Source organism: Lonchura striata, chromosome 1A (assembly GCF_050655825.1).
Source record: "Lonchura striata isolate lonStrDom1 chromosome 1A, ASM5065582v1, whole genome shotgun sequence".
NCBI lineage: Eukaryota > Metazoa > Chordata > Aves > Passeriformes > Estrildidae > Lonchura > Lonchura striata.
Window position 1 is genome coordinate 14586641 of NC_140741.1, and position 13280 is coordinate 14599920.

General features: G+C 34.4%; 1 protein-coding gene across 10 annotated transcripts in view; it reads left to right on the forward strand.

Annotated features, from left to right (window-relative positions):
• CCDC91 (coiled-coil domain containing 91) overlaps positions 1-13280 on the forward strand; it is a 114906-nt gene that overhangs the window by 68992 nt on the left and 32634 nt on the right. For 9 of the 10 annotated variants that reach the window (XR_014951911.1, XR_013339998.2, XM_021535088.4 and 6 more), the window contains 3 exons: positions 5574-5666; positions 5841-5909; positions 7352-7528. Coding sequence is in view for 8 of the 10 variants with exons in the window: in XM_021535088.4 (XP_021390763.3) it covers positions 5574-5666; positions 5841-5909; positions 7352-7528 (339 nt within the window). In the remaining 2 variants the exon portion in view is untranslated. The remainder of the gene's footprint in view (positions 1-5573; positions 5667-5840; positions 5910-7351; positions 7529-13280) is intronic. The other variant, XM_021535092.4, reaches the window with a different exon arrangement.

The following is a 13280-nucleotide window of genomic DNA, read 5'->3' on the forward strand; positions in this document are numbered from 1 at the left end:
GACACATTTCATTTTAAATGAAACAGTACAGGACTCAGAAATAAAGTGTTGTTTTAAAAAAGCATTCCAGTTCATGCAAGACACTCAATTTTTTGTTTGACTTTAAATTTGGAGTTTAGGATTAATAGGAATATGCAAGGAATTGTAACTGCACTAAGTTAGAATTAGTTATTGATAGCTTTAATGCATCATTTTAGCTGTAAAGGAGCTCATCTCATGAATTATTTCTTTCACCTCATAAGTTAGTTTAGTATCTTCTATGTAATCCTCCAAATTATGCTTACCTGAAAGAAAAATTTCACAATTCTTCAGAAATGAGTTCAATATATAAAGATAACAGAGAAGACTGACGAGTTGCTATTGTGATTAAATCTATTTACAATGTCTTCTCTGACTCACATTCCAGGAAAAAAAGAAAGATTTTTTGGATTTCTTTTTTACAGGAATCAAGAAAAACCACAGGACCTCTGTATTTATATTTGAGTCTACATCAAACGATTTTCATTTGGAACCATTGCCTAGAGAACTTCTTGAAGGGAGAAAAACATTATAGCCTATTTTTGAATGCCTTTTGTTTTAAGCTGATTTTCACAAGACTCTTCTTGACCCTCATGCTACTTTCCAGAGGATAGGGTAGAAATACTAGTATTTCTCTCCACTGTGGAATATCTCATTTTAGAAAAACTTGGGGCTTTTCTTCTATTTTTTTTGGAAATCTTTTTCCTATGTTTTACTGGGCCATCATGTCATGAGACAATTTGCTCCTCAGAAGTTTTACAACTCAGGATTTTGCCCTCTTAACCCTATACTCCCTGTCTGAGGAATAAAAGAAGGTCAATTGTAGCTTTGTTGGAAAGAAGTGAGAGTGCTAGGCTATGGAAACCAGATAAGGTGATGTATTGAAGAGCTGTAGTATTTGTTGTATCTAAGCTGAAGATTTTTTAGATCTCTCTGAGTATCTCTCAGTAGTGTTTAACTCTCTGCTGTGCCTTGCAGATAACATACACCGTGTCAATGTGCAGCCTAGGAAACTTACACTAGGTGAAAATTTCCCTGGTGCTCCAAAGTGCAGCTTTTACTGACATTTACTTTTGTCCCTCATTGATTCATTCATCCTATTTCCAGTTCTGTAGCCATCATTTTTTATCAGTTTCCATCTTTGCTCTTCATTCCAGAAACTCAGTAAGATACATTTGTTTATTAACAGTTGGATAATTGGATTCAAAGTTCCAACATATTTAGATTTTTTTTCTGCTTCTTAGGTTGTTGATTCATAAAAGAAACCATCACCTCAGCTTCTGTTTAAAAACTTCATGGACCTTTGCAGGGGTTAATTGCTTTTTTCCAAATTTAAAGCTTCCTATGTAAATCACCCTCCTAACATTCACAAGAAGCCTGGAAGATACTTGGTTACTTTTCACAGGACCATTAAGTCTGATGAACTCATTATCCTGCTTACAGGAGGCAAATCACTCTGTCTTGAAAGCTTTTATTAGGTTTGCTGTTTGAAGCATGGGCAGTGTGCTCCTGACGTGTACAATTACAAGGAGAAAGTGGTCTCTCCATTGCTTGGAATTAGAGTTCAGGGTATATATAGCTCAGAGTGGTACCTGAAGTCTCAGAGCTCTTCCATTATTCCTTTAATACTGTCTGAGAGAGAGGAACATGTTGATAATTCTTACCTGTGGAAACTGCAAATGCTGAATGAGATTCATTCAACTCTCAGCTTTTGTCTGGGTTTAAGTCCTGGTGAGAAAGGGAGGATTTGTGAGATAAAGCTACTTAGCTGTAGCCATTTAACTCAAGAGATACGATCTTTAATTCTGCAGTGGTCTATTGTTCAGAGGTCTTTACCATAACAGAACAAAAATCTACAAGCCAAGTAAATGAACCTAAAACTTCTTGTAATCTCCTGTGAGCTAAAAATACAAGGACACTTGAAAGCTCTAGAACATGGAAGGGCTGAAGTGAAACGCTCTTATCTTCTGTTTGTTTTTAACCTTCAGAGACCAGCTGAGGAAGCACTGATGGTATGTAAAGTTTTCACTGTGAGCATTTAGTACCAGACTCCAAAGTCATTCTGCATGTCTAGAAATTCAAAGTACCAGATGCTTCTCTATAGTAATTTCTACTTAAAAGAGTTTGTGGATTATTTTAAAATCTGAAATACAAACCTAGCTGCCCAAACTAAAGAATAGTTCCAAATGGCTTAGAATAGCTTGTTATGCAGATCCATTAAAACTAACAGCTTGGAATTCTGTTGGTACAATTATTAATAACTTCCTTTGAATTGCTTTTCTTTTTTCTTTTTTTTTTTTTCTTTTTTGGCCAAATCTGTCTGAATGCTGTCATTATACAGAAAGAACTAAAACTTCTTTGTTGACAGAAGCCTTTACTATCCATAACTTCCAAGATTTCCTGCTTAAGTGATATGCAGAACCAAGATCCCTGAATATACCTTTGAAAGATCTGTACTTCTGAAATAAGGAATTCAGATGCATTCAGGTACATTCTTTTCTAGAAAATGGATTAATAGTGCCACCAAGATCACTCTACATCATTTTAATAAGCACAACTTTCTGGGACATTCTGTGCCTCTATATGAGGCTGTGGGGCATAGTACTGTGGTGAAAACCAAGACATTCTTGATTAGGAAGTAAATTGCATATTAATTACATGCAGAATGGAAGCTTTAATGTTGTATCAATACTAATTATGTTATATGGGTTTTCTGGAATAAGACCTGTTTGAGGGAAATGCAGTTCACATAACATTTTATTCTGTATTTTCCATTTCCATTTACTTTTTTTTTTCATAAAATTTATGTAATGCAATAGCTTAATATATGTTTCTCTCTGAAGAACAAGAGTTACCAGCTGTAGATTCTGAGGCCAAATAAATAGTTCTCCAAGGTATTTCTCTGTGACTAATACAAGACAATTTGCTTTACTGGGTTGTATGGACAGGTGTTGCAACATTTGTGATGATAAATGATCTTTTAGAAGTTCAGATATTAAGGTAATAATCTATGGGAGGATTATTCCACATGAATAAGCATTTATATTACAACAAGAAAGGACATACCAAGCTATTCACAAGAGACTTACAGTATTGAAATTATAAATTCTGTATTTCCATGAGTAGATTATACTATTTAATGTAAAATAAGTTGTATTAAATTATGACAGAAATTATTAGCTTCTATTTTGAAAGCTGATAGGATTTGTATTTAGGGTTTTTATTTGTAAGGACATTTAGAAAGTATTCTAAATGCCCTTACAAATACTTGACTCTGGTATCTTGAAAAATATTAATAATGTGTTTTTATAAACAGATACAGTTCTTCATGAAGTTCCTGCTGAATTTCTGTGATTTCCATATAAATCTGAATGCAATACCATATAGATTTTCTAGTCTACCAAGGAAATAGGAGAGCCTAGCTTAATCAAAGTAATCACACTTCAGTCACAGCAGCCTTCAGGTTTTCGGAATTGTTTAATTGCTAGGCAACTTTTTTGTAGTTAGAGTTTTGGTTGTGATACCTGTATTTTTTAGGATTGCAGATCCCTGACAGGTTAACGAGACATTAACTCTGCATGGAGGTTTAGATTATGTGGAGCACTGTGGTCATCAAACTGGTTCATCATCATCATGGGGACTGACATTGATTTTCTCCACTGGCCTTCTGGACATGTTCTATATTGTATTAATGCAAATATCTGCATTACTGAACTTCCAGGATGGGCTGAATGATTTTTTTATATGTACATGGAAAATAAAATTTTAAAGCTCTTCTGGAGTTTAGGAGCTGAAAATTTTGGTCCCATTGAGAATGGTGTGAAATATGTCTGGTAGCTGGCCTGTTGTGGCAACTTGAAATGTGGATACAGGTAACTCAGAAATCTGATAGACAGTCTTCATATAAAACCTAGAAATCTGATGGTCAGACTCAAGCTGGAATTCAGGTGTAAACTAGAAAGTCTCATCTCTGAACAAATGGACTTCTATTTTATTGCAGGTGTTTTCAAGATAGAGGTGATTTTCTCTGAGGCACTCTCCTTAGAATCTCCTGTGCCAATTCTCAATGAGCAAAATAAAGATTCAGTATTTTGCTTAGCATGATTAGTAAGCTTGGATTTGTGGCATATGTCTGCAAAAATATTTGCATGTTTTTGTTTTATATTATGTCATGTGAAATAGCATATTTGTAACCTGTGCAGTTAGTCAAATGAAGAGTCATGGAGAGCATTTAACTAATAAAATCCATTTATTGTTTCATCTTTGACTTACTGGGAAAATGTAGTTTCTGTAAGTGCCCTGATAGTTAAAGCTAATGTCTGAAAACACAAGAAAAGTGAGTTACACATCATTAAGTATAAACATGATGTGAATTTTGCTACTCCTTCCACAGATGTTTTCCATTAGAATATGTCTGCCACATTCAGACCTATTTTAAGTAAATTCACAAGGAAATGCCTCTTTACATGTTTATCCTGGAAGGGCAGATAGGCGTTTTATTTTATAAAGCAGTCTAAAAGTTTTCTATTCTTCAAATGAAAAAATATTTTCCAGAACATAGTATTGCAGTTTGGTAATGTATTTCTACCTGCCATTAGAGACACTTCAAATTAAAACATAATAGAATTTGTGAAACAGAAATTACTGTTTCTTAGACATGCTGGTGAAAGGGGGATTTGCCTGCTTAACTGTATGTGTAAAAAATTTGTTATATACACTTATACTAATAAAAAACTCTACTATAACTTTCCTCTCGGTGATCTTGTAAAATGTTACTGCATTGATACTGTACTTTCAGGTTATAATAGATAATCTCTTAAATAACTTGTAAAAAAATTAATGACTTGTTAGCAATTATATAATGACAAATAGGTAGCATCAATAATTTCCAGCAATAATTTTTGAGTTTGGGAAACAGCTTAGCTTTTAGAAACAAAGCCCACATCCTGCAAATTCTTTACTTGATACAGAGAGAAAAAATGGATGTGATTTTGAGCAGTTCTATATCTGCATATAGAATACATGGTCACTTCAGAGATAATTTTCTCCCTGAAAAATGTTTAGGATGACAGGAAATTGACAAAACAGCAGAATACTCATTTGTTCACATTTCCTGGCTCGCCAGGGTCACAACATCACAAGTGGTTGAAAGAAATAAATTTGCCTTCTACTCTCTAGACATACAATGAGGTAGTGCAAGACTAATTTAAATTCTGCAACTGTTTGAATGAAATAAAGTGTGGTGTTGCTTAGACCATCTTTGTCAATTGTGTAAGTGTTGCTTTTACATAGTGATTCATTTTTCAAGTTCCTTCAGAATACATTTTAGACTGAAAGGAAATATTAATTATTCAGGAAACGAAATATTTCTTATTATTGGAATTTTTCCATGACATGAAATCTCTTAAAGGAGTGCTGGGAATGTAATTTAACTGAATCTACATTTGAAGTAATTTTGTGAGTAACTAACAAGTCGAAGTGTCTTGGATGAATTCTTTTCGTCTATTTTACTCACTGGCCATGGTTAGCAAAATATGAATGTTTTCTCCCACTAGCATCAGCGACTTCTTGACATTTTGGAAGCAGAAAAGGAAGTGTTAGCAGAAAAGATAGAAGAAGCTATGATGCAGCAGTCACAAAAGCACAAGGTACTGATTTCGTTTACCAAAAAAATAAGAGACCAGCACATGGAGTTTATTGGGAATGATCCTGTCACGGTTACTGACAGGAAGAGGAGCTTTCTTAAGCACTTTGACTGTTTGAAATTATTTTAGCCACTCCTTTATTGTCTATTGCAGTTTAATTTTTCATAACATTTGCAGGAAGTGCTGGACAAGTGTTTGAATGAAGAAAGACAGAGAAGCAAGGAGGCTCTGGCTGCTGCTGCAAAGGTATCTCTCTAATTAGTGGACATGCCATGTGGATTCTGTGTGTGTGTCATTAGAAATGCCAAGTTCAGTCACTCACTTTTGTTTCATAACTGTATCAAGCTCTGCGTTCTCATCTGTGCTTAGAAGAAGCTGATTCTACTGAAGATGAACATATCTGCTATATCCTATGCCTTGATGCAGAGAAGTAGCTTCTCTTGGACAATATCCTCTGAATTGCTTATAACAAGAAGTCACAAAATCACAGTTCAGTTGTGGCTGTTACCTAAATATTTGTTTTTGTGGTCCTTTGACATCAGTGTATCTTGATGTGAAGAGCTAGGTAGCAGGGTCAACTGATGATCTTTATAAAACAATTATGTCTCATATAACTTTCATTTAATATGGCCATCTTCAATGAGGAGAGAACTATTATTAAAATAATATACAATCAGGGACAATTTTAACAGGTTTTGAATTATTTTATATAAGCTGATGTTTGGCTAAAAGTGACTATTCAGTTTTTAAATATGTTTTCTTCTGTATTTCATTAAGTGCATTGGTGTTAGGACAATAATTTTGTAAATTTTAAGCTGATAATGGTTGAATATAATGATTGGGGAGAAAATAAAACAGTACTTCTTGTAGCATGGCTAAGAAGCTTTGGGAGGGAAGACACATTTGTTTTAACAAATGTATATTGGCTAATTTTCTACAGAAAATGCTCAGACAGTTTTTGCACTATAGATATTTGTAGATAAGAGCAGGAATATCTCTTACATGGGTGCAGATATTCTCAGAGAGAAACGGAAAGTATCTAACCAGGCAGAAGCCTGAGAAACTGTTGGGAAGAATGTAAATATGGTTCCTTATCTCTATTGTTGTTCACATTGTTTATAGTTAGGTTTTGCCACTGTGCGTCATTCACTGCACACCAATAAAGTGAAATGTTTTCACCTTAGGACCAATAGGGTTAGTCTACACAAAGCTCTGTATAAAAGAGCGATGTATTTTGAAAAAAATCAGAGTTATACTCTCAGCCTTCTGAACAAAGTCTGTTCATTCCCATCCTGCCTCAACAGTCACATGGGAATATCACAGGAGGCCCATTATGTGCCTATTCTTGCATAGGTTTGCTACCTTCTTTTATTTTTTCTTTTTTCTTCTTTTTTTTTTTTTTATTAAGCAAAATAGTTATGAATGCCTGTGTTTTCAGTAGGTGGAATTTAAGAGCCTTCCTGTAACTTCCTTTTCCTTTCTGTAACTACACAAGTCATTGAGTCATTACCCAGAGGTAATACCTGCTTGGTAGCACTGTAAGAAAAATTGAACCTCATAGTTCAGAAGTGAAAATATTTACATCCCATATCTTGTCAGCTGGTAGCCCTCATTAGAAGAAGGTGATATATATGAGTCATTCAGGTTGGCTGTGTTGCTCATCTAATTGTACCTGGTCTGTTTCAAAGGCTGAAAAAGAAGTAGTGCAGGAAGCTGTTATGAAAGCAGTAGAGGAGGAGAGGAGAAATATGGAGAAGATTCATGCAGAAGAAAGAAAACTGTGGGAAGCAGAACGTGATAGTCATAGAGAGAAGATTGCCCAGGCTGTTTCAGAAGCCATGCAAGAGCAAAGAAAGCAGAATCAGGTTAGTATATTTTACCCTTCCATGCACGTGCTTCATGTGTTTTTGGTTTTACTTTTGTATGTCTTCTGTGGTTGTGGGAGATTTTCCTGTGACATGTGTCACTTAGTTGATATTTGCAATGCACAGCAAGCAGTTTATCTTCACCTAGACTGTGTGTATGGAGAGAGGCTGGCACATACAGAACAAAATATAAAGGTACATATATTGAAATTATATAAATCATGCCTGGTTTTGTCCTCTGACTTCAAAAGGAGCCCAGGATGAGCAGCTCAGAGAGTGGTATTTATGCTGGAAAAGTTCAGATGACTTCCATACCTGTGGGAGACTAAAGATGTTACATTTGTTCCTTATAGAATGGGTACAAAATAAAGAAAGAGTTACAAAAACTGGAAACGTTAAACCAGTAATGAACCAGAAATGTTTGCAATCATTGGAAAGGTGTTTCTATAACAATAAATGTATGTCACTTAACACAAATTGAGAGGGACATTCCCAACTATGCTTTTAGCATTTCTAAAAAAATTGCAAATTAAATATGTTAAAATTGCAAGTAAATTGCTCTTCCAAAAGTTGCATTTTTTGGTCTGTGATGCTGGAAATCTTTGGAGGGGCAGCCTGTGAATTCACTGATTTCTTGGTGGCATATTTGAATGTTATAGTCTTCAGAAATTTAAGGAGTATATATTTCATTGGTGTGTTGGAATTTGATATTGCTGTATTTTTTATGTGCTGCATAAGAAAAAAAAAATAACCCAAAACTTAAGAATTTGAAGTAAAATAAAAGTACTCTTTGGAAATAGACACCATTTCCCTTTTCCGGTGTTAAACAAAATAAATAACCTTATATACCTAATCAGCTACAAAAAATAGTTTTGATGTTCTGACATTATCATATTCTATATTGTCTAAATTCCTAGTGTAAATACAAAGATTTTATTTTTTATATCTTCTTTACTTTTAAATGTAAAGTATCAAATGGTGAAATTTCAATTTTCAAGACTTTCAGTGAGCCTTCAGGCAGTCAAATTCTTCTTCGGAACAGAAGGATAAACAGATGAGTTCAAAGGTGAATTCAAGCTGAGAACAATTGCTTGGGCTTTAGTTAGATACAAATCATTCAGACTGTCCAGAATGAGAACTGGTGCCAGTGGTGTAGAGAATCTGTTCCTGGAAGGGAGAGTGGTGAAGTGTTCATTTACTGGACTAAAGACAGCAATTCTGTAGCTTGTGGAACAGGAAGAGATTAAGAGGAGGTGGGCTATGGTAATGAAGTTTGAGAAAGGTTTTGATGCATGCTGAAGATTTCAGGTGAAAGAGTCCTGTGGCTGGGTGCTGGAGTTCAGCCAGGATTCTGTGTTTATGGATCTGGGGGCACTGGGTGGCCTGAGTGTGGGAGAGATGTGGGCTAAGCTGGGCTAGCGACTTGAGGCAGGTTTGCCTTCACTCTGCAGGGTGCTGCAGACTCTCTCATGGTTGATGTTGCCTTTGAACTTGTTACCAGACAGGATGATTTTAAAAGTAGTTTAATATGGATGGATATATTCTTTGATAAAGTCCTAAATCTGCTGCCATGTCTGCATTTCCCTGAGGAAGTGATTCAGGCCTCTCCAAGGGACAGGTTTTTTCACTCAAGTTTCTTTTAGATCAAGTAGTTCCTAGTGTGGAAGTACCTAGTGATGTACTTGTTGTGGTGCTGAGCAGCACTGAGGTGTTGGAGGCTCTTGAGATTAATTCTGTTGTAAATATCTTGCACTTTATGTACTCCTTTAGTACTGTCATTAGTTAATTCCATTTCTTTTAATACGAAACATCTCTAACAACTTTTATTGTAACAGGAATAATTTCTCTTATTTGATTATTATTATACATGATTATTTCACCTTCATGTCAGGGTCATTTTTAAAATACCTGATCTATTTTTAATTAAGGAAAAATGCAGTTTTTCTTGAGATTTCCAAAATTCTGTCACATATGTCTATGCAGTTACATTATTTATATGAAGTTGCACTCTTTATACACAGTATATATGAAGTTACACTCTTTATTCTCTAATTAATAAATACAAATTCCCTGGGGAAGATGGACTTTCATGGAGAAATTGGCATCTTGGAGAAATTTTCCCTTCTTCCTATGCCAAGAACTTGCATATCTCCTTTAAGCCGTTGCACTTATAAGCATACACCAAAAAAGCTCATAATTTTCTGTCAGCAAAAGAAGTAATGTAGAGCTGATGGGCCAAATGATTACTTATATGTGGTGTCAGATACAGCTTGGGTTTAACAATGAAAAACTCTTGGGCCTACAAGGCACTTAGTGTGTGGGCAGTAGTTTTTTATGTGTAGAGCCTTCCACAGAGAGTCATTTCTTATTTATGTTTTTTTTTCTGTAAGATTTGCCTTACAAAAGCTATAACTGCACTCTTGACTCTTGTAGTTATTGTTTAGGCAATAAATTAAGTCAGCTCTGTAAAGGCCAAAATGCAAACACAGAGTCTAACATTTTAGACAATGAAATATAAAAAATCCTAGAAAAAAAATGTGTTTTGCTGTAAATTGTTTCAAAGAGATTTACGTTATTGATTTGAACTAAAAAAGGAATTAAGCTTAGTATTAAAGGGAAGGACTTTTCCTTCACTGGTGCAGTAAATCTCCAAATGGGAAGATCACAAAGGGTCCGTTTGGTCTTCTGCAAATAGGTGAGGCAGAATGGCTTACAGTCAAAGTGCCCATAAATAAATTCTAGAAATAATTAATGGAAAAATTCAAAAGCATTGAAAATTTTATTATTTTCTTCAAAATGCAAACCCATGGAGAAAAAGGCGTTTTCATCTGTATGGTGCAAGAGTTCATAAAAGACATATTTTAAAAACTGTAACATCACTGTTTACTGTTAAACATTTAGATTATGAAAGAGGAAAAATAATTTTCCATGTAAAAGTGGAATAAATTTGTTGACTTCTCCTTTACCCTCTAGACCAGAGAAACATGATTAGGAGTTTTGATTCATTGGTTTAAAAGAGTAATTTGCCATCCATTAATTTTCTTTATTAAAATAAATTATGTTGTTTTTTTCCACCAGTTTTTGAACACATGCACTAGAAATTATATGACTATATATGAGAAAGCAAATGGAAAAAAAACATTAAAGTATGGGTTGTTTACATTTCATTGGTTAGGCAGTTTTAGTAGAAGAAAACAAAGGTTTGAAGATTACATTTGTGCTAAATTAGGTGGTGAAATTTTCTTTCATCATGTAAATAATTTGTTTGAAAGAAGAAAAGATGAATGTTTGCTTTGCAGGGGTGATATAGGTATTGGTTTAGACTTTTTTGGTGGTGGTGTTGCAGAGTGGCCAGGAAAGAGATCCAGAGGGGATCCAAATCTGGAAGGTTTATGCAGATGCCTTCTACTTGTGAGATATTCATGCTTGACAAAACTTTGTCTTAAAAAAAATATTTGTCCTCAATCAAGTTGTTGTCAAGTCTGCAGATAAGGAAACGCTACTTGCATTTAAAATTTATTATACTAATTTAACATTGCCAGAGAAAAATTGGAAGACTTAGATACAGTTTAATAAAGAAATAATATTTAATATCATTTTTTTGTTACCAAATATGAAACAGCCAAGTAAAGATAAACTTACAGTCAAATTAGGAACTAAAACATACTGAGTTAATATTTCAACTTTATGGAGCAACTTTGACATACCACCTTCCTTGCTTTTTCTTTAAGAAATTAAAGGATTACAGTAACAGGAATATTGTTTTGGGATTTTTTTAATGGAAGCTTTTCATGAAAGCTTTGACTGTTCCAGTGACTTGGGATCTTTACTTAGAGACATGGTATTTGTACTTAAAGGTATTATTTTTGAAGCCATATAACTCTAAGGGGACATATGAGATATTTAACATCACCAGGGAAATGGAAAAATGTTTTTTAGTTCATGCTCTCGAGGTTGTAAAGTAGTAGAAGTCCAGATGATTTCGATTTTGATTGAGACTGGCAGCATCTTCAGATTTTATAATTGTGTTTTTCAGATGTTTCATGCTTTTATAAGAGGCTTTTTGTGGATTCTTGGTTGTTTGTTATTTTTTTTTTTTATTTAGAAGAGCATTCTCAGTCTGGGGGAAGAGCAAGCTTGCATTTTAAGTTAGGAAGAACAAGCTCTCCTTGAAAAGAACTAGAAGTCTTCTGATTAAAGATAATGTTCATTTGCACAGGAACCTCATGATCCTCTTACAACACATTGAAAAGTCATCATAGATTAGGAACTCATCTTTTTAACAGACTAGATGTATCTTGGTGTGTCTCCAGTATTTTCTTTTATATTTTTTCTGGTGTTTTTTTTACAGTAGCATCTTCCCTGCAAGGAGAGTTTAACATCTGGTAGTTGTCAGTGTTGAGAGTGGTGAAATTCCTCCACTAGAGTTTTTTTTTCTAGAACACCTATTTTAATAAAAAGTGGGTATCCTCTAAATAAGGAGGAAGTATAAGAGGTAGTGTGGCTGAGGCAGAAGCTTTTTACCCCAGAATCCAAAACTGCAGTGAAACTCCTGGGGTATGACTCTAGACTGAAAAAAACAGTGGACAATTCTCTCTATCCTTCTTTACATTTATTTTTACTCATTGAAAAAACTGAAGTCCAAAAATTCTTTGGGGATATAGGATGATGATATCCATACAATTCTTAATAAAGGCTGCTGTATTAAGTTAATAATTAGTGGGGAATGAAGAGTACCTCCCATAGCTATATTGCACAGAGCTCTCTGCATGGCAGTTGTTACCATTTTACAGAGCCAAATACTCAGCTACACAAAGGAGGTGACATCCATGGTGATGTGCAAGAGAATTAGCAAAAGAAATGGAAGAGAATTTATGCACCACTATTTTTGTTTTAAAATAAATTCATTAAAAGTAAAAGGAAAGCTGGCAGCTGCAGGATGAGCCCTAGAAATTTAAGTCCATCTCACAGCTTGAAATAAATAATTTTGCTAAGGCATTTGAAGCAAAGAATCACCTTTGTCATTTCCTGAAGGCTTAAATTTAAAATACTGTATATAATCCAGTGTAGTTTACCCTAATGCTCCAGGGAAAAAGAGCCTGAGTTCATCTCTGCCATAATCCACACAGCAGATTCATTAGAGACTCAAGTGCTCAAGTGCTCTGAAGGCTGCAAAAGTTTAGGAAAGAAAAGAAAAAAAAAAACAACCTTTAATTTATTAAAAGAACTAACATAAACTCTGCTTCCTCTTGGACATGAGGAAAAGCAGTAAGGCAAAATTATCTTACCAATGGGAAAGTATTTCAGGAAAACTGAGGCTGTGGTATCTCATTCAGCCAAGCCACAGCTGAGATATACTGAGATATACAAAGAAAAAATATTTTTGCAAGAGAAGTTAACTAAAACACTTGTAAAACAAAGGGGAAAAAATGAACTTTTCAGTGGTCTTTACTGAGTAAATCTTCAAGAATTAAAGACTATTGAGTATGTTCTCATTTTTGAAGGTTCATGTTGTGGTGTTCTTTGCAGAGCAATAAATTTGTAATCTATGGTCTTAGAAAGCATTAATACAATTTTACTGGCAAACATCTAGATGGTTGAAAAATAATTTATTATTTAAATGGTGCTTAATGCATTTCCATGGATTTATGAATATCAGCATATGCCTTTGCTTAGAAGGTATAATAAAAATGTATAGAAAACTAAATCCTAAAATAAAAATGTATAGATCACCTAAATCCTAAAGAATGAG